The 22,156-nt window shown below is 47.1% G+C and overlaps 2 protein-coding genes across 2 annotated transcripts; both read right to left on the bottom strand.

Annotated features, from left to right (window-relative positions):
* Positions 1-1,678, bottom strand: LOC121948034 (complexin-2). Its single transcript, XM_042493275.1, has 3 exons — positions 1,583-1,678; positions 651-826; positions 1-446 (listed from the first exon to the last, which is right to left on the bottom strand). The coding sequence occupies exons 1-3, from the start codon at positions 1,611-1,613 to the stop codon at positions 249-251; spliced, it is 405 nt and encodes a 134-aa protein (XP_042349209.1). The 5' UTR covers positions 1,614-1,678; the 3' UTR covers positions 1-248.
* A 12,473-nt stretch (positions 1,679-14,151) lies between these two features.
* Positions 14,152-20,085, bottom strand: thoc3 (THO complex 3). The gene is given in 7 exon segments (XM_042493216.1): positions 14,152-14,519; positions 16,275-16,375; positions 16,470-16,652; positions 17,651-17,702; positions 17,705-17,824; positions 18,452-18,608; positions 19,872-20,085. Coding segments are annotated over 7 exon segments (969 nt in total). The 5' UTR covers positions 20,064-20,085; the 3' UTR covers positions 14,152-14,355.
* Positions 20,086-22,156: the final 2,071 nt, after the last annotated feature.

Below are 22,156 nucleotides of genomic sequence, written 5' to 3' on the forward strand. Positions count from 1 at the left end.
CTGAGTGTCGGCTGAGACAAAGAAAAGGAGAATGACGCCGTCGTCGAGGAGTAAAAAAGAAGTAAACTGTTTCTAAAAGGCAGTGAGTAGCCTCTAGCCCCGCCCCCAACCTGCTTCACCTTCTACATGCTCTAAATCTACGCTCAGACCCCAACCAGCCCCCCTTCCCTCCTCAACACGCACCCCGACAGAAACGCCTCCCGCCGGACCCCGAGCGCAGGGATCCGTCTGTCTGTCGCTGTGTGTTTTTACTTCTTGAACATGTCCTGCAGAGGTCCCGGCAGGAACTTGAGGACGGTGTCCAAGATGCTCTCCTCGTCCTCCTCGTCATCGTCCCCGCAGCCCCGAGGGATCGCCTTCTTCGGGCGAGTCAGCGAGCCCTCGCAGGCCTGCTCCATCGCTGCCTTCTCCTCCGCCTCCTTCTCCTCCTTCTTCTTCAGCCCATACTGGACAGAGACAGGAGACACACAGAGAGACAACCATCAGAGAGACAGACATCAGAGATACAATCATCAGTGAGACAACCATCAGAGAGACAACCATCGGAGCGCTCTGAGTGCACTCTGGGCTGGTGGTCCACCTGAAGCGTGTTTTGCCAACAGGAAGTGGAACCAGACTGTGGCCCCTGTGGAACAGAGGAGATGTCTTACCTTGTCCCTGATGGTCTGCCGTACTTTCTCCCTCTCGGCCTCCATGCGGGCGTGTTTGGCCTTCCTCTCCTCCTCCTGCTGCCTCAGCGCCTCCTGCCGCTCCTCCTCCTTCTTGGCGGCGTCCGGGTCCTTCTCCTCCTCCCCTCCCAGCATCTTGCCCATGTCTTTGGTGGCCCCTGGACAGAAAGACAGACACTGGAGATAAGGACTGTGGGGACAGTCCTGCTGGTGTGCTCCTGCCTTGCTGCAGAATCTAATCAGAGTTCAACTTTTAACGACTCCAAAACCTGACGGATTCACTCAGAGAGAAACGAAACGCCGAGAAACGATTTCCTCAGCCGTCAGCTGAGAGCTGCAGTCTGACGCTCCGTCAGAGACGGAGGGACAGTTCAGAGACATCAGAGGGACAGTTGAGAGACATCAGAGGGACAGTTCAGCCATCATCCTGCCGGCTCGCCATCACCTTCCGTCCTCGCCATCTTCAGGAAATGAAAGCGTGCTCGGGCAGCGGCTGGTCAGGACGAGCTCGCGGCTCCTTCAGAGATATTAACAGATTATCATCTCTTCTGTATGAGCTCCTTTATGAGGAGGGGGACACGTGTCTGATGTCCCGCTGAAGACAGGAAGCTGATTCTGATGGTGTTCTGGAGACGTGTGGTCACCTCTGATCACCAGCATGTCTGTCCATCTGTCCACTGTCTCACATCAGCGCAGCTGCAGAGGACAAGGTGTCTCTGGAGACAAACTCTGATCTTTAAGACAAACGAGACGACAGAATAGCGGAGCTGAGTTTAAACTACGTTCTCCTGTTCGGATGTGTTTAACCACGTCCTCCTGTTCTGTGTTGAAGACAGAGCCACTCTCTTTGTTCTCATTCTACATGAAAACTATCAGGTCTCAATGCTAACTAACTAATACTAACAAGTACTCACCTCCTAAAGCTTGCTTCATAACGAAGTCCATGGTTCCTGTTGGTTCCTTCTGGTTCCTGCTGGTTCCTGCTGGTTCCTGTTGGTTCGTCGAGTCGTTCCTCTAAAATTGAAGAGATCCGAGTGTCTGGGACTGTCTCTTCGCCTGTAGTGCTGAGCGTCTTTAGGGACTCCTCTGGACCTGAGAGGGACGACATAAGACATGCAGTGTGAGACATGAGACATGATGATTTCACAAATAACTTTTAGAAGCTCGGTTTTCAATGAACACAGATGAACTATCAAGTGTTTCTGTCCAACACGTCCTGTACTGGACACTGGACACAGTGAGACACTTTCTGCCCAACATGTCCTGTGCTGGACAAAGTGAGACACTTTCACAACACAGAACACTACAACGCAGAACACTATAACATGTCTCAAACAGACTTCGTGTCTCAAACAGACTACGTGTCTCAAACAGACTTTGTGTATCAAACTGTCTTTGTGTCTCAAACTGTCTTCGTGTCTCACACTGTCTTTGTGTCTCAAACAGACTTCGTGTCTCAGATGTCTCATCAGTAAAATCTAATACGTCTCGTTCTGTTTGTCTGACAAAAGACAGCTGTCTCTCATTATCGTCTTCCTGCAGGGACGTTATCAGATTCACAAACAGGAAGTGAAGATCCTGGACTCTGATAATGTCTCTGTCCTCTGTGTGTCTCTGTTAGACCCCCCCCCCCCCACCTTTCCTTCTTCTCCTCCTGTAATGTGATAACCATCAAAACCAGTACAGACACAGACTGGATCCATCAAAACCAGTTTATACAGATTAAAAGTGGTTTCAATGGATTTCAACTCGTTTAAACTGGTTTAAAGTGGTTAAAACTGGTTTACACTTATTTAAACTGGTTTAAACTGGTTAAAACTGGTTAAAATTGGTTAAAACTGGTTTACACTTATTTAAACTGGTTTAAAGTGGTTAAAACTGGTTTACACTTATTTAAACTGGTTAAAACTGGTTAAAACTGGTTAAAATTGGTTAAAACTGGTATACACTTATTTAAACTGGTTATTTAAACAATAATTATTTACAAAGCTGCCGTCTGCAGGATAAAATAACTCGTTGCAGTGAAACGTCATCACAAACAGAGCGTAAATTGTGGAGTTTTCAGTGAATGAATTAATGATGAGTCGCCGATGCCGGGCGGCGCTCTCAGACGTGCCGGGCACTGACATCATTTATTCATGTGCCATAATGAATTATTCCCTCAGCTCAGACTGGAAGGCAGAGGAGGGCTACAAAACTCCATTTAACCCTTTTTTCTTTGAAAGTGAGCGATGTTCAAGGAGCTTTTTGTGAAATGATGTGGCATTGAGGAAGCAGGTTTTAACCTGCATATTTTACATTTTAATAAATCTTAATATGGCTCATTATGGTGCTGACTTGGAATAGATGACAGGTGAGATATTTCATACTTTGGGTGGATATGATTCAGGATTTATTAGCAGAAATAAATGTGGTTTTAGTCAGAAAAGCTGTTAACTACATGAACTGCATCATGTGATGCTCAGATCTTGTCTTCTTGTTGTTGGCTTTCATTGTGTGTTTATCCTGCTGCTGCAGGTTTGACATGTTTTTATTATATTTAATATTATATTTATGTGTATGCGGTCAGCTGCAGTCTTTGTGGACTCCAGAGGTTACAACGGGAGGTCAAAGGTCGTCTGTGAAGGCTTTTATTGAAGCCGGTTTTAACGAATGTTACTGCAGACAGATCTGCAGACCATGATGGAGAACTGTTCTTTGAGTTATTGCAGTAAAGAGTTTGATTTTCACTTGTTTTCACAGAAAAATATTTCAGAAACAAACAGGTTGAAGGTTTGAAGATGAAGGACGGAGAGAGAATCTCATACTGAGTGACAGCGACAAACGGAGGCAGCCTGTTGAATATTAAATTTGTATATTAAATTACTATATATATTATGCTAAATTAAAATTTAAACTTAAGGTATTTGCACTGTAACTAAACTTCTGAAAAATTGTACGTTCCCTCCCTTGCACCTTTTGTACATACTTTTTTGTGTCCTTTATATTCTGTCATTTAATATATTTAAATTGCCTCTATATTTTTTTTAATCTTATGTTCAATTCTATTTAAATTCACTTTTTTATTCCTCTTTTATGTTAATTGTTTCCTTGTATATGTAAATGTACTTGGCAATAAAACTAGATTCTGATTCTGATATTACATAATGAAGTTTATTATTATTATTATTAATGTTATTTTTAGGAATAATAATGAATAATAATAATAAAAATGAATTATAAAATGAATAAGTGAATTTCTGTCACAGTGAAACAGTGAAAACATGAGCAGCAGAGTCGACGTCTCTGAAGCTTCGTGGCCAGAAACGTCAACACACTCCACCGACTCCACCGACTCCGCCACTCGCCTCTATATGAGGCTGCAGAGCACCCCCCTCCTCGCCCTCCTCCTCCTCCTCCCCTCCAGCGATGGAGGACGGAGGGGGAGGATGCAGCCTATATATCACCGAGCAGGCACTCGTCCATTTGTCTTGTGGTTGGACAGTGAAGAAAGACAAAGAAGAGAAGAAAGACGGGGGGGGGGGGGGTGTAGAGAGAGAGAGAGAGGGAAACCAAGAGGAATGAGGACAGAGGGGGGAGGAGGAGGGAGGAGGGGGGAGGATGAGGGAGGAGGGGGAGGAGAGAGGAAGACGATTGGTGGACAAATGTAAAGAGGAAAAAATATCAAAAAGGAATGAAGATAAAGGAAGGAGAGGAGGCAGAAGACTAAGAGACCAATGAAGGAAAGATTGATCGTCTAAAGCTTTTCAATCACTTAAAGAGTCCAACAACAACAATCTGCTTTAAGTGACAAAAATCAATCAATCAATCAATCAATCAGTCAGTCAGTCAATCAATCAGCCAGTCAGGCCTGATCTGCTCCCTGTGACGACTGAAAACGTTCCTCTGAACCTCCTCACTGCTGATTACCTCCACTCAGAGGACACTTTCAGACGCCTGAAGACAGAAGACGTTCAGACAGCAGCTTTGGACAAAATAATGAAGAAACACTCAGCTGACACGGTTCACGGTCTGCCGCCTCGAGCTGTGTGCTGTGGCTACAGGCCACCTGCGAGTCATCGACCTGCGAGTCATGACTTTGAGTCTCAGACTGATAAACTGCAGAGAAGAAAAACCCTTAAAATGACCATTAAATGAGCCTTAAATCGGACTTTAACCAGCTTCATCTGTCCAGCTGTCAAACATTCACACAGCTGAACGACTGAATCTGCAGCGTGAACGACGACGGGAGAACATCCATCAGAGCGGAATAAAGACAGCGAGGGCGTCTCCATCGTATCACCCATCTCAGTGTGACGAAACGGTTCACTGAGAGGCAACAATTTGACCTCAGTCAAAAACAGCTCGACTCGCCACTCATACGGTCATATCGTGTTATATGTGAACTTTTACATGTTTAACTTTACTTTGCGCCTTTTATCTTAATTCTGTTTGTCTTACACACTGAACACACTCCGATTATTATTATTATTTTACATCAGACGGAGACTAATGATGAAAACGAGCTCCCAGCCAACACTTACGTTTGTTTAAATGTTGTTTCATGTACACGTCCCCTTTTTAAATAAATAAAACAGATACAAAGAAGCGCAGGCGCAGAGTCAGCAGAGACGCAGCGAGCTGAAGGTGGAGGACAGAAAACAGATTCAGACAGAGCAGCGTGTTTTTACTCATTTATCCAACAGAGGTCCTCTGTTTTTCCAAAACGCAATAAATGATGTCATGATGATGCAAACGAGTCCAGCGGCCGCAGCAGAAGAAAGACGAGCCTCTGAATTAGTCATCACAAGCTGTGCAGCTCAGAGTTCCTGCATAATTCACGGTGCGCCGAGCGGCTCGTCTGCACCGCCGTGTTGGACACATCGGGTTTTTAAAGTCGACGAAGTCGCCGCCCCTTCGGTCCAAATAAGTTACAGCTGAGAGCTTCTGTCAAACTCACATTATTTACCTCAAATATCCAAAATCAGAAGGTAATTCTGCCGTTACAATAATGTCACAGATCTGAGGAGCGCGTTCACAGCCGTCACTGATCCGTCACACAGACCAACCAATGAGAGGGGACTGATGATGTCACTGTAGTCACCAACGGCCCGCATAAGTCGGAATTACGTTGGGAAATTTCGATGATACCCGAATCTTCGAGTTCTTATGTTTGCGTGACGTTTCAGCAGAAATGTCAGAAATCATGGAAACAGCATCAATGACTGACGGTAAAAATGATATATTTGGTTATTTTGTTCCTCGTAGCTCTCATTGACTTTTAGTAGAGTCACATTTGAGTTTCTGCGTCTGTTAGCTGCAGCAAACTGTGAACTCTGCAGCAGCCAGAAAACTGACACTGACAACACGCTGACTTTACAGCACGAGGCGCCGATGCCCACGTCACAAACGCACAAACACGGAGGGAAATCAATGTTTGATCAAACGGGAAACTTTTTATCAATTCACGTATTAATTATCAATCTTTGATCACATGTAAGTGTAACACGGTATTAATGTTAACTGGTGTTCATGTCGAATCATCTTGATTATATATATTAAAATACATAAAAATATAATGCATAATATATCTAAAAAAATCTAAATAAACGCTCTCAGCATTAACAGTCAGCTCATCTTTCTCTGTCGCTTCATGTTGTTCCACTTTACAGCCTCAAAGCTCATCAACACAAACAAGTGTGAAGAACGACTTTCCAACTCGGAAACCACGACCTTCAGACGTCACATGAACGCAGCATTTCTTTATGAATGACACACAGAATATTAAATGAGCTCGAAGGGTGTTAAAGGAGAAAAATGAGGAGCGTCTTTCTGCTGTCAGTGAGCTCCACAGACGATAAAACAGGTGAGATCTGTCGAGTAACTGTGAGCTCAGATTTAAAAATGTTCTGATTCTGATTCTTCGTGAAGCAGCTGATCCTCTCTGTGACTGCTCACACTCACAGGACTCATTCTCCCATCATGCTCAGCAACTCCCCTCTCAGGATCATCACTTCTGGATTAAAGATGAGAATATTTTTTTTTATGTCGTCAGTCATCAGACAATCTCACATAACGTGTGAATGTTTGTTTGTTTGTTTGTTTGTTTGTTTGTTTGTTTGTTTGTTTGATTGTACAAGGGTCGCTTGACTCAATGAGTCTTTAAAGGTCTCACAGCAGGAAGTCTGACACATTCAGTCTGAACACAGACAGAGACAGAGAGAGAGGGACAGAGACAGAAAGACAGAGAAAGACAGAGACAGAGAGAGAGGGGACAGAGACAGAAAGACAGAGAAAAAAAGACAGAGACAGAGAGAGAGGGACAGAGACAGAAAGACAGAGAAAGACAGAGAGAGAGACAGAGAGAGAGGGACAGAGACAGAAAGACAGAGAGAGAGACAGAGAGAGAGGGACAGACAGAGAGAGAGACAGGGAGAGTATCTAAGTAACTACAAACAGCATGTATATCATATGTGTCTAAAATATATTTCGGTGTTATTGAACAGAGGTTACTGTGATTCGGTCCGATTTTAAATATTTCTTTGAGTAAATCTGTTTTATAGGTTACTACAGTTCAGTCTCTCTGGCTGCAGGAAGACGCTTGTGTTTTCTCATTCATTCACAGTCAAACACACACAACACACGCACGCACGCACGCACGCACGCACACACACACACACGCAAACACACGCAACAACACCCCAACACGCACACACACACACACACACACACCACACACTGTGTTTCCTTCATGCAGGGACACACTAACACCGCCCCTCCGGCAGAAACACACACTCGGTGTTGTTACATAAAGCTAATCAATGCACCGGCAGCTATAAATAATTCAGCTCCTCCATCAGCCGAGAGGAGGAGAGGAGGAGTACAGGAGATGGAGGAGGAGGAGGAGTACAGGAGGAAGAGGAGAGGAGGAGTACAGGAGGAAGAGAAGGAGGAGGAGAGGAGGCTTCTGTGCTGACGGCACTGCGGGAGGAGAGGATCCGGGACCTCCTCATCCTCAGCACCGACAGTCAGCTGCAGCCTCCTTCTCCTCTCCTCCTCCTCCTCCACTCCTCTCAGGCTCGTTATGGCGCTGAGGATGATCCGCAGCACGCGACCGTTTACAGTAACCTGTATACCGAATGAATTAAAGCATGCAGCCAGGTGAAGCTACCTGCAGCCTGACCGACTGACTGACTGACACACACACACACACACACACACACACACACACACACACACACACACACACACACACACACACACACACACACAGCAGCTGACGCCTAAGCGCGCGCAGCCTCTCAGTCTCGGAGCTGCAGCACAAAGACAAAAAACACACAAACACACCGGAGGATACCGGAGGATCCCCCTCACCGTCACCGTGTGAACGGTGCGCACGGGTTTACTGACCTGAAGCGCGTGAAGGGACCGAGGCGACGGAAGAGATCCGGACCGAGCGAGCAGTCTGCAGCCAAACCTCCGTCTGATACCCGCCCTCCTCTCCTCCCTCTGCTCCGTCTCTCCACCTCCAACTCCCCCTCCTGCGGTCTATTACCTCACTGCTGACACAGAGACAGAGACAGAGGGACAGAGAGAGAGGGACAGAGAGAGAGGGACAGAGAGAGGGGGATAGAGAGAGAGACAGAGACAGAGGGTCAGAGAGAGACAGAGATGGAGGGACAGAGAGAGAGAGAGAGAGAGACAGAGACAAAGACAGAGAGAGAGAGAGAAAGAGGGAGACAGAGAGAGAGAGAGAGAGACACAGAGAGAGAGAGACAGACAGACAGAGAGACACAGAGAGAGAGACAGAGACAGAGACAGAGACAGAGATCATGAAGCTTATGTGGACAGACTCAGACCCAGCAGACAGCAGCAGGTCTCTGTCTCACATCTCATGTCCAATCAATTTGACACAGAACGTCTCCCAAACTGAAATCCCTCAATCTTTGACAGAGTTTTTTTTAAAATCATAAACAAATTAATTAACAACAACAACAACAACAACAACAACAACAACAACAACAACACAGAGACAGAGATGGAGGGACAGAGAGAGAGAGAGAGGGACAGAGACAGAGACGGAGGGACAGAGAGAGAGAGAGAGACAGAGAGAGAGGGACAGAGAGACAGAGACGGAGGGACAGAGAGAGAGAGAGAGAGACAGAGATGGCAGGACAGAGAGAGACAGAGAGAGAGAGACAGAGACAGGAGGGACAGAGAGAGATGAGAGAAGAGGAGAGACAGAGAGAGAGGGACAGAGAGAGAGAGACAGAGAGAGAGGGACAGAGAGACAGGACGGAGGGACAGAGAGAGAGAGACAGAGATGGAGGGACAGAGAGAGAGGACAGAGAGACAGGACAGAGGGAGAGAGAGAGAGACAGAGATGGAGGGACAGAGAGAGAGACAGAGAGAGAGGGACAGAGAGAGAGGGACAGAGAGACAGAGACGGAGGACAGAGAGAGAGAGAGACAGAGAGAGACAGAGAGGGAGAGAGAGAGAGACAGAGAGAGAGACGAGAGGGGACAGAGAGAGAGAGAGAGAGACAGAGACAGAGGGTCCAGAGGGACAGAGAGAGAGAGAGAGACAGAGACAGAGACAGAGAGACAGAAGAGAGAGAGGGACAGAGAGAGAGAGGGACAGAGAGAGGGGGATAGAGACAGAGACAGAGACAGAGGGGACAGAGAGGGACAGAGAGAGAGACAGAGAGAGAGGGACAGAGAGACAGAGATGGAGGGACAGAGAGAGAGAGAGACAGAGACAGAGACAGAGAGAGAGAGAGAGACAGAGACAGAGATGGAGGGACAGAGAGAGAGAGAGAGGGACAGAGACAGAGAGAGACAGAGAGAGAGAGAGACAGAGAGAGAGGGACAGAGAGACAGAGAGGAGGGACAGAGAGAGAGAGACAGAGATGGAGGGACAGAGAGAGAGAGAGAGAGACAGAGACAGAGATGAGGGACAGAGAGAGACAGAGACAGAGGAGACAGAGACAGAGAGAGAGGGACAGAGAGAGAGAGAGACAGAGAGAGAGGGACAGAGAGACAGAGACGGAGGGACAGAGAGAGAGAGACAGAGATGGAGGGACAGAGAGAGAGGGACAGAGAGACAGAGACAGAGAGGAGACAGAGACAGAGATGGAGGGACAGAGAGAGAGAGAGAGAGGGACAGAGAGAGAGGGACAGAGAGAGAGAGGGACAGAGAGACAGAGACGGAGGGACAGAGAGAGAGAGAGACAGAGAGACAGAGAGAGAGAGAGAGACAGAGAGAGAGAGAGACAGAGAGATGGAGGGACAGAGAGAGGGGGGTAGAGAGAGAGACAGAGACAGAGAGAGAGGAGGGACAGAGAGAGAGGGACAGAGAGAGGGGGAGAGACAGAGACAGAGGGACAGAGAGAGAGGGACAGAGAGAGAGGGACAGAGAGAGGATAGAGAGAGAGACAGAGAGAGGGACAGAGAGTGAGGGACAGAGAGAGAGAGACAGAGAGAGAGGGACAGAGAGACAGAGATGGAGAGACAGAGAGAGAGAGAGACAGAGATGGAGGGACAGAGAGAGAGAGAGAGACAGAGACAGAGAAAAAATGGAGGGACAGAGAGAGAGAGAGAGAGGGACAGAGACAGAGAGAGGAGGGACAGAGAGAGAGAGAGACAGAGAGAGAGGGACAGAGAGACAGAGACGGAGGACAGAGAGAGAGAGAGAGACAGAGATGGAGGGACAGAGAGAGAGAGAGAGACAGAGAGAGAGACAGAGACAGAGGAGACAGAGAGAGAGAGACAGAGACAGAGGGACAGAGACAGAGAGAGAGACAGAGAAGAGAGACAGAGAGAGAGGGACAGAGAGAGAGACGGAGGGACAGAGAGAGAGAGAGACAGAGATGGAGGGACAGAGAGAGAGGGACAGAGAGACAGAGACAGAGGGACAGAGACAGAGATGGAGAGAGAGAGAGAGAGAGAGAGGGACAGAGAGAGAGGGACAGAGAGAGGGACAGAGAGAGAGGACAGAGAGACAGAGACGGAGGGACAGAGAGAGAGAGAGACAGAGATGAGGGACAGAGAGGGAGAGAGACAGCGAGAGAGAGAGACAGAGAGAGAGGGACAGAGAGAGAGGACAGAGAGAGAGAGAGAGAGACAGAGATGAAGAGGAGACAGAGACTAGAGAGAGAGGGACAGAGACAGAGAGAGACAGAGACAGAGGGACAGAGACAGAGATGAGACAGAGACAGAGAGAGAGAGAGAGACAGAGAGAGACGAGAGGGACAGAGAGAGAGAGAGACAGAGATGGAGGGACAGAGAGAGAGGACAGAGAGACAGAGACAGAGAGAGAGACAGAGACAGAGAGGAGGGACAGAGAGAGAGAGAGACAGAGACAGAGGGACAGAGAGAGAGAGACAGAGAGAGAGAGAGACAGAGATGGAGGGACAGACAGAGAGAGACAGAGACAGAGGGACAGAGAGAGAGACACAGAGACAGAGAGAGAGAGATTAGAGACAGAGAGAGAGAGAGACAGAGAGAGAGAGAGACAGAGACAGAGAGAGACAGAGACAAAGACAGAGAGAGAGAGAGAAAGAGAGAGGACACAGAGAGAGAGACAGACAGACAGAGAGACACAGAGACAGAGAGAGACAGAGACAGAGACAGAGATCATGAAGCTTATGTGGACAGACTCAGACCCAGCAGACAGCAGCAGGTCTCTGTCTCACATCTCATGTCCATCAATTTGACACAGAACGTCTCCCAAACTGAAATCCCTCAATCTTTGACAGAGTTTTTTTTAAAATCATAAACAAATTAATTAACAACAACAACAACAACAACAACAACAACAACAACAACAACAATAATAATAATAATTATAATAATAATTATAATAATAATAAAAATAATATGAAGTTTCACATTTAAAGTCTGTGTTTGCAGTGACGGCGACTCATCCAGCTGAGGCTCAGAGTTTATCTCAAACCCAAAGCTTTTCCTGAAACTTTGAACTGCTCCTTTATCAGTGTGACCAGGAGACAGACACCTGCAGGTTTCCATGGTGATGAGGGGCGGAGCTCCCAACAAACACCTCGCGTGATGTCACCAGTTGACTGAACAGCAGGCGGGTTTTCATCACAGATTTGTACAAAACTTCAGTGATATTAAATAAATGTTAATAAAACATATGGAGAGCTTTACTGACCCTGACCGAGAGGGGTGGAGCTACTGCTGCTGGTCAGGTGTCATAATGTGTCAGACAGCCGGCGCCGCCGCCTGCCGACTCTGTGTGTGTGTGTGTGTGTGTGTGTGTGTGTGTGTTGGAGGCTGACGATGGTGTCACACTAATGCACTCATTGTTAACGTGTCATTAGCAGCCTCATTTATCACTGAACACACACACTGAGCAAACACACCGGACAGGTGCTGCCCGCTGCTCGCCGCCGCATCACGCCAACAACAGGCCGAGTCAAAGCAAACAGACCTCAGAGAAACGCACAGAGACACACTCATCGATTTATGAAGAGGAACCAGACTCTCTGACGTCTCCACGAGTGTCCACACATCAGCACACTTCCCGTCTGGACGCCACATTATTCTTCAAAATTAAAATTCACGTCTGCGCGTACCGGCCTCTCTGCCGTCTCACGCGGCGACACTCTTCATGTCTCTGTTTTCTGTATTTCTGTTTCTTTACGCACAGAAACACGAAGCTCGTGTGTGAAAACCTGCCGCAGAATAAACGGATTTATTTTCAGTATAAACTGAAGAAAATAACAGGAAGCTCCGTGACGTCACCTGAAGGTTTGGGTTCAATGATCGACGATCCAAAATCATCGATGTCCAGCGAAAACATCGATCCATACCGTCACCATCGGGTCAGAAACTCCGCCCCCTCACACAGTGCCGAGCACGCAACGACGACGTCAATATTTAATCTGAATCTGGAGAAAGTGGAGCAACGTCCTCACCACAGCAGGAGACACACCTCCGCCTGAGAACCAGCAGCTTTCACCTGAAAACTCCCCCGTCCCCGAGACCCTCAGAGCCGGGACCACCACGGCAATATCCTGGGGACAGTGTCCCAGAGGACGGGTCAGACTAAAGACTCAACAAGACCCCAACCAGACGGTTCATCCAGATAAAGAGTACCTCACCCAGGACAAGGACACCAGGATGAGCACAAAGGAGAAGAGGACACCGGGACACAGAGTGTGGGGACACTCACAAGTTCCTAAGCACTGCTGTGTTGGCGTTCTCTCCGGTGAACAAGGAGACACGTCTGTCTACAAGGAGACACGTCTGTCTGCGAGGAGACATGTCTCTCTGCAAGTAGAAACGTCTCTGAGAGGAGACACGTCTCTCTGAGAGGAGACACGTCTCTGAGAGGAGGCACGTCTCTCAGAAGAAACATGTCTCTCTGTGAGGAGACACGTCTGTCTGCGAGGAGACATGTCTCTCTGCAAGTAGAAACGTCTCTGAGAGGAGACACGTCTCTCTGAGAGGAAACACGTCTCTCTGCGAGGAGACACGTCTCTGAGAGGAGGCACGTCTCTCAGAAGAAACATGTCTCTCTGTAAGGAGACACGTCTGTCTGCGAGGAGACACGTCTCTGCGAGGAGACACGAGGACAGCTAACAGACTGCAGAAATATTGAGGGTGAACGTCTTTCATGTCTTCAGATCCGAAACAGAGTCAGAGCTGATGGACGTGTGAATGTTTGGAGAACCTTCTGTTACTTCAGCGCTGAACTGTGTTCAACATTTAATTAACATTTACATCAAGCTGCTGTTGTCTCTCACACACACACACACACACACACACACACACACACACACACTGAAGAGTGACATGTTTTTCCATTCACACAAACACCATCAATACAAATATATAAACACTTCATCAATATGCAAACCTGACCAGTATAAACGTGTAAATCTGGATCATTAAACTCGTGAACGGGACATTTTTTAAACGATGTATTCAGTTTGAGCTAGTGTTACCAGGTTCCCACAATATTCATGGAAAATATCTTAAAACTTTTCCATGACTTTTCAAGGACCCAAAATACCTTTTTTTGTCTTGTCCTACTTATTCAATCACTTCAGGTTCAAACCGTCTTCACGCATAATTTCAGCTCGCTGTAAGAAATCAAAGAGAGACGTTGAAAAGTGAAGAAATGTCGAAACGTAACGGTGAGCATTCACGCGCTGACCGTCGACCTGACATTATGAAACTAAATAAACGCACCACATTTCCTGGACTTTTCCAGGTTTTCCATGACCATGGGAATGCTGATAAAACAAACAATAAATGAATTATTGAGACTTTTATGTGAATCCGTGTTGTCTCTTAGATTACGGCAGTAAATCTTATTGAGTTTGAGACGCAGCGTCTGAAAATAACCGAGTTAAATAATTATAATAAATGCTGATAATGAAGCAAATATCCTTCTGTTACAGATTCAGATTCACTCGGACTCGCCAATGACGCGTTCGAACATGTCGAGTCTGGAGTCAACAGTCAGGACAAACTGCTTTTACAAAGAGTCGCACTTTAATATCAAAAACAGATTATTTTACAGAAAAACTATATTTTACGGCACAGACTTGACGTCATATCTGCAAACTCAAACAGGAAATGAGGAAGATTCTGTTTCCTGTCCTCCGACTGATCGGAACAATCCATCAGACCGATGAAGATAATCGATCACACTGATCGTGGTTATTGATCTCAGCTCGTCAGGAGTCGTTGGGGAGTCCGAACAGTTTGACGGTGCCGGCCTCCCGGTTGTTGTCGTATTTTCCCTCCTTGTCGTCGCAGGCGTACGCCAACAGCGGCCTCTTTGGGTGCCAGGCGACGGTGAAGGTCGGGGAGTCACACTGGACCTCCCACAGCTTCTCTCCTACACACACCGGAGAGAGAGGAGGAACACGTCATACAGGAGGAACGAATCAAACACCAGAATGTCGGTTTCGATTATTTTTCGATTAATTGCCCAGCACTACAACTTAATACTGTTCTCATTTTATTACTACAAGTCCAGATAGGACGAAGTTTTGGTACGGATCCGGACCGCGGTCCGCCAGTTGGTGATGCCTGGCTTACAGGTACATGTATGACTCAGTGTTATGGGCGCTGTTAACAGACACCGCCGTGTTGGTCGCGCGCAGTGACAGGTGTTTTTTTTTGGAAAACACAACCGCGGTGGAGCGGGCTGCGGACATGTCCGCGCGCTTGACTGGGCTGTCCATGTCCGCGCGCTGGAGCGGACTGTCGCACATGTCCACACTGGAGTTGGAAAACATTGCAGGAGCGAGACAGTTTGTAAAACTGCTCAAGTGGAGCAGGCTGTCACACATTTTCGCGTTGGACCGGGATATTGGACATGTCCGCGCGCTTGAGTGGGCTGTCCATGTCCGCGCGCTGGAGAGGGCTGTCCATGTCCGCAGTGGAGCACGCTGTCATACATGTCCGCGGCTGGACCGGGCAATAGGACAAGTCCGCGCGCTGGAGCGGACTGTCACACATGTCCACACTGGAGCAGGCTGCGGACATGTCCGCGCGCTGGAGCGGGATATTGGACATGTCCGCGCGCTGGAGAGGGCTGTCAGACAAGTCCGCGCTAGACCAGGCAATCGGACAAGTCCGCATGCAAGTTCGGGCAGTCGCACATGTCCGTGCGGGAGCGTGCTGTCGGACGTGTCCGCCTGCTGTCCATGTCTGCGCTGGGGCGGGCTGTTTTAAATTTTACAATGTCTCTTACTGTGTCCCTGGTGTTCCTGCCTATTTTGCCTGCTGAAACATTCGCATATAACGTCCTAAGTTTTGAAGGCATTTAAAAACCAGTTTGAGGAGAAGAATTTTAGAAATGATCAAAACTGAGAAAGTGCGTCAGTATGTGACAGATGCCGTCTCCTGGGTTTTTTTATTCATTATTTGTAAGGCTTCGTTTTACAAAGATGCTACGCACTGACAGACTTTAAAATCTCTGTGCGCAGGAATCAAGATCCGGAGGAAACCATCAGCATCGTGATCTGTACGGTCGGGATGTACACCAGCCTCGATTCCTCTGCTGGGTTGGGGCAGCTACGAGCCGGAGCCATGTGGACTCGCCCGCTCATAGACCGGACCAGATCTGAGGAGTCCATGAACCGGTCCACCTTCACCATGACTGTCTGTCCTCTTCTCTGTCTCTCTGTCTTTAAGAGGCTGCAGCGGGATCCTTGTATAACCTGAAACCTACCGGGTCATTCTCGCCGCGATGGAAAAACTGCACGGTCATTTTACAGGGGACCCTTGACCTCTGACCTCCAGATATCTGATTGGGTTCTGTGGTCCCCATCAGTCTCCTCTTTACAGACATGAAGACTCTGCTACGGTCCCGTGATGTTTTTATTGTCATTGATTCCTGATCGAGACGATCTGGTGAGAACTGCTTCGCCTCGTCGATATGAACTTCATCACAGTTTTTGATGCAAAATAAAGGAAATGAAAACATGATTAAAAAATGTGATTAATGGCGATTAACGATGAATCGTCTGACAGCTCTCATTCAAATACTTTGTGGAAAAACTTTTGAAAAGTCAAATTTCTGTTGAATTTTTCCTCCAGAGATTTGTTAACTCTTTCCCCTCCCGCTGTCCCGTATCGTACTGACCCGTCTCGACCTCTGCAATGTCGATGAAGTGATCCTCGGAGGCCGAGGCCAACATCCTGCCGTCGTGGCTGAAGCTCAGCGTCCTCACGGGCCAGTCCAGCCTGCAGCCGGCCAATCAGAGCACAGAGTCAGAGGTGACCTCACAGAGCCGAGTCGTGACGACTCATCGCAAGGTGTTGTCATGGAAACACTGACCTGGAGAAACAGCGCACACACACCAGCTCCTCCACGTCCCACAGGCTCACCAGCGCGTCGGCACTTCCTGTGGCAAAGTATTTTCCTGTCGGGTCGAACTTGATGCAGATACAGTTGGATGGGTGAGCGTTGATGGACTGGATCGGCTTCAGCTCCGGATAACTGCGCACGCGCACACACACACACACACACACACACGCACACACAGATCAGCTCCAAAACACACAACTACACACTGTAACACACACTGTTCATCTCCAAACTACATCACAAAAACACACACAGCAGACACACACTGTACAGACGCTTCAAAACACACAATCACGACTACATAGAGATGTAACGATACATGGCGAGGCAGTTAAAAATCGATACAAAATATCTGAGATCTGAGATTCGGTGAGAAAACCACGTTTAACTTCCTGCGTCATGTCGAAACTAAAGACAACTCGCCAACGTAAATAAGACGAAGCAAAGAGAAGATGCATCCTCCAGTTTCAAATCAGAAGTGTGGCGACATTTGAGCTTCCTCAAGTTAGAAAGTAATGAAGGTGAAGATAACAGAAAAGACAAAAACAGTCTGCAGATATTGACAGAGCGCGCTGAACTACGAGGAGCTCCAGTTAGCTCCGCCTACACACGTGAGAAAATTGCATCGTGAATCGTATCAAATCGTGAGTTGAGTGAATTATCACGTCCCCACCACTACACACAGAACGGTAACACAGAGGTCACATGACTCCAGAGGTGTGTGTGTATGAGCGTGTTGGGACACCAGGTGTGTATCAGCAGTGTGTCCGCACCAGAAAACAGTGAAGAAGACAAGCTGTGGATTACCCATAAACCCCTGAGAGAGAAGAGCTCATTTACGCGGGGTAATAAATAAAAAGTTTCACTGCAGGAGACAAACGATGGACAGACGGACTGACGGCGAGGAGGAGATGGGCTAATGCTGTTGAGGAGGTCCACCCTTGAACTCTGCAGTTATTTTCCCTCCTCTGCAGGAGCACACAGAGCAGAGAGGAGGAGGTGAGTGGAGGAGAGCAGAGAGGAGGAGGTGAGTGGAGGAGAAGGAGACCAGATTGTTTGCGCTGCAGAATTTATGTGACAAATAAATCACTTCTTTATAAAAACAGTCACTTTCACGTTGTCATAATTTTGATTTCGTGTTCCCTAAAATGTTGCCGTTGGTGAGGAAGAACATGTCGTTGTCGTTGTTCCAGGAGATCTCGATCTGAACTGCTCCTCGGCCTTGGAGCGATGCGTCTTGGCGTCGATGAAGGTCACCACATCGTCTTTGTTCCCCACGGCGATGGTCTGACCGTCAGGACTCCAGCAGATGTTGATGTTCTCTCCTGAAACACACGAGGAGACTCGTGACTGTTTTACCTGAGATCATCTCCGATCAATGACTCCGAACATGAAAAGACTGACGGCGACATGTTGACTGATGGTCAGATGTTCTGAATAACGATTTTTCTTTGTATTGATGAAGCAGCAGGAGGGAGCACAGCCTCCGTCAGTCAGTCGTAGAAGGCCTTGTTCAGCACGTGCTGTTTAGGACGTGTCCTTCAGGACGTGTCGCGTCCTGTTTAGGACGTGTCGTTTAGGACGCGTTGCTCAGGAGGACGCGTAGTTCAGGACGCGTAGTTCAGGGCGCGTGTTTTCAGGACGCGAAGTGTCTGGCTGTTTTCTGAAGTGTCTGGCTCTGAGGGTGCAGCTATGCTAACATGCTAACTTCATAAATCTCAAAATATCTCAGTTTGTCTTGATGGTTTTTGTCGGAGGTCACATCTCGCTCACCTCGAATCGACTTCGTCCAATTTGTGTAAAGAACAAACAGACTTCACGTAGAACGTCAGATTTGAATTCTCAGTTATTTTTATGTCGTCCTGCAAATAAATCAGAATGACTCCCTGTTTTTAAAATATTCCTCTCTCGGATTAAAAAGTTGACTCCTCCTGGGTGAGCTGAGCTCGTACCTTTGGTGTTGTCGGTGGCGATGCACTTGGTGGTGCGGACGTCCCAGATGCGGATGGTCTTGTCTCCGGACGCCGTGACGAACAGATCGGGGTTGGTCGGATGCCAGCAGAGCTGATCCACGCTGTCGCTGTGACCCCGGTAGTTATTCTCCTTCACCTGACGGACACACACACACACACACACACACACACACACAGTGACACACAGGTGACATCTGGTGACATCACTGGTGACATCATCCATCAATGAGACCCATATTAACCCTTTGACTCCTCACAGAGGGGTGCTCAGGTAAACTGTGACATCAGCAGTGATCTGTAAACTGGTCAGTCCGTCAGAGGGGTTAATTTTAAAACAGCTGAAAACACGAAGAACATCCAACACATTTAAAGAGGATTTAAAAAAACAACATATTAAAGAGATGTGAGCTGAAACAGTCAGATGTGACAGACAGGACGGCTGTTTCTCACAGAGCGACTGTGATACGTGACCTGTGTGTGTGTGTGTGTGTGTGTGTGTGTGTGTGTGTTTATTCAGATTGATCTGTTCTTGTGTTGGTCTTCATTCTTGAGTGATTATTTCGAGGTGTGTGTGGTGAATATTTGGGCAGAAATCTTGAATAATCATGTTTAAAATCAACTTTAATGATTTGCAAAATTCCTCTTTTTCAGACATGAAGACGTTTGTTCACTGAATCGGTCCTCACGGCGTTCTGCTGCTGTTTTTCATGCTTTTATTTTGTTCTCTTATTTCATTTGACACTTTCCAAATAAAGATGGACCCGATTCTCCAGCAGGACAGGGACAGATCTAACATGTTCCCAAGACTCACCAGCCAGCAGGGAACGTTCCCACAACACCAACTAACATTACCTACAAGTCCCAATAATGTTTAAAGAAAACATTTTAATCTAATGTTCAACAAACGTTTTAAGGTGTAATCTTCACAGTATCTGCTGATTTTAATCAACTCAACCTTCAGCTCCAGAGATGAAGCAGGATCAAGGATCTTTGTAATTTCGTGTTTTAAACTTTATTTAAAAAGTGACCAATAAATCTACCTACGGCCCAAAAAATGTTGATTATATCAAATAAATGCTGACTGAGACGTAACGTTTGAGCTGCAACACTGAATGAAAATGTAATGTGATATGTTAACAATCAAAAAGATTTAACATGTTCTGATGTTTCTGGAGAATATTAGCTGAACATTAAGAAGAACGTTCTGACAACTAAAATAAAACTTGCAGCTGAAAACATTAATGAACATTTGGTTACATTGTAACATTCTCAGAACGTTTTTAGAACCAAAAATTTCCAGCTGCTGATCTAACCGGGACACCGGGACACCGGGACTCACCGGGGTCCTCGTCCAGCAGGAACACGGACTGATTTAAACATGTTACCGGGACACCTTCACCAGCCGGTCCTTCTCCAGCAGGAAGACGGACGCGGTCTTGTCGAAGGACCCGGACGCCAGCCTCCGGCCGTCGCAGCTCCAGGCCACCGAGTGCACCTTGGCGGTGTGAGCCGGGAACTCTCGGCTCTTGTTGTTGGTCCTGAAGCTGTCCTGCATCTCCTGGTAGTACTGGGAGCACTGGGAGGCCGCCATGTTCAAACTGGAGGGAGCTGCAGGGGCGGAAGCGACCGACCGGAAACGACTAAACAGTTAATAACGTCACACTGCCGCCTGCTGCCCCGGAGGAGGAACTAAACCCAGCCTGGTTAAACTGGATCAGTTAAACTGGATATTTAAAGGTGGATCAGTTAAACTGGATTATTTAAACTGGATCAGTATCTCTGAGGATGAGAATGAAACTCAAACTTATTTTTTTTTCAGAGGTTTCAGTTGATTTCTTCAAATAAACACACAAACACCAGTTTTTTAGTTTCAGTTTATTTCAAGTGATGCTAAAATGAAAATCCATTATTTAAAAAAACTTCAGTTACATCTCAAACACACACGATATCTAACTTCAGCCAAACTCTGGAGCTTCAGGAAATCCCTTCAAACTCGCCAACGAACTGCACGACCGCCGCAGGAAACACGACGCAGCCGCAGGAGGAGCGGCACCTCCGTCACGTTCAGGAGGAGCTACGCTTTGTCGTGTTGTGGCTGCGGTCAACATCCTGATTAACCCCTTCCCTCCTATGCATCAGAATAAAAGCCCGACTGAAGAGAACAAAATGCACTTTAAGTGTGATTTTCAGCAGACGAGGCGTGAGAGCGTCGTATAAATGTGTACTTGCATACTTTAGTTGCATCACGTGTTGAAAGCTTTATTTAGACAGTACAGCCCTACAAAATAAAAGTCAAGGAGTACACGGTGAAATGTGACGCTGAGCACAGAAACGTCTCAGATTCAGTGAGGACGGCGTGTGGAAGACATGTTGTCTCTGGTGCGGGGACATACTCTTTGAGGACGTCCAGGTGTGAGTGCAGAGAGTCAGATCATCATGGACCCTGAGAACATCTGGTTGGAACTGTGCTACTGTTTTGGCTGCTGTCCCTTTAAACCTGAAGTACTGTCCTCCTGTCCGGTCTCAAACGTCTCGGCACGCTGATAGTGGACACGTTAGAACCAGCTGCTGCAGAGGACAGACCTCCTGCAGACGGTGTCTCTCACATGACCCTGCTGATAAACTCCTGACCTCACCAAAAAAAACCCCCACAGCTGACCGAGTTTCTGTCTGAGACGTCCTCAGCGGACAGTCTGATGTCTCAGTCAGAGCTGTTTAGTGATACATGAACACTCACTGACAGAGGAAGTTATTGTCCCAGAGACACGGAGGCCTGAGAGGGACACGGTGGCGCGTCAGGGTCACAGAGGATTCATCAGAGGGGACACTCAGAGTTTAACTAGCTGTCAGCCGAAAAACTGAATCCACCTCATCAACCACCACCGCTCCTCTGCTCCGGACCCGTCCTCAGACGCCACCATCAGGACAAAACTTACACATTAAAGTTTTAAAAGTCCCCAACGATGATTGTGAATATAAAATACGCCTAAAGGAAACACGTCAATTAAAAAATCAACAACTCCCATTTATCACAAAAAAAGGTCTTCCTCTGGCATGAGGTGGTATTTCAGGTGATTACAAAAAGCCATATTTGTCCAAACTGCAGTGGAAACACTTTTTTTAGGGCACATGATGCTGTGTCCATGTGCTTGTCAGTAGGAACTGGCTCCCTCATGATGCAGCAGGAGCTACAAGAGCTGTTATTGCATCACATAACTCTGAGAAAGTTTTTAACCCACAATTCCTCTGTGAAATCGTGGACTACATCTCCCAGAAATCCCTCATACGTGGCCGCTCCCACGTATAAGGGGCTCGCCTTTCCATCATGGCTCCATAACACGCCTACGTGGCCTTGGATTGGAAATAATGACGGCTAGTGTGGTGGCTGCAATAGAAATAAAGCTGCTGATGTTTTGAACATCCGTCGCCATGGTTACTGGGATGTTATCACCAGAGGAGACACAGCCGGCAAAAAACAGCAAGAAATTAGTTCAAACCCTCAAAATTACCTGTAACGTAACAGCACACAGCCGGCAAATAACAGCAAGAAATATAATCAAAATACCTATATATATATATATATAATAATATAAATTCAAACATATGATATTAATGGTTATAAATATTGTTTTCTGGACATTATTTGATCATTTTGTCATAGTTGTTGTCGCTTTTTTAAAACTA

This window comes from Plectropomus leopardus, chromosome 9 (assembly GCF_008729295.1).
Source record: "Plectropomus leopardus isolate mb chromosome 9, YSFRI_Pleo_2.0, whole genome shotgun sequence".
Taxonomy (NCBI): domain Eukaryota; kingdom Metazoa; phylum Chordata; class Actinopteri; order Perciformes; family Serranidae; genus Plectropomus; species Plectropomus leopardus.

What these genes read in the sequence shown, in the direction of transcription:
- LOC121948034 (XM_042493275.1), bottom strand. Translation starts at nt 1,613, where the DNA reads ATGGACTTCGTTATGAAGCAAGCTTTAGGAG. An exon ending in TATGAAGCAAGCTTTAGGAG is followed by an intron (nt 827 to 1,582) that starts GTGAGTACTTGT and finishes CTTTCTGTCCAG; the next exon opens with GGGCCACCAAAGACATGGGC. An exon ending in GGCAGACCATCAGGGACAAG is followed by an intron (nt 447 to 650) that starts GTAAGACATCTC and finishes GTCTCTGTCCAG; the next exon opens with TATGGGCTGAAGAAGAAGGA.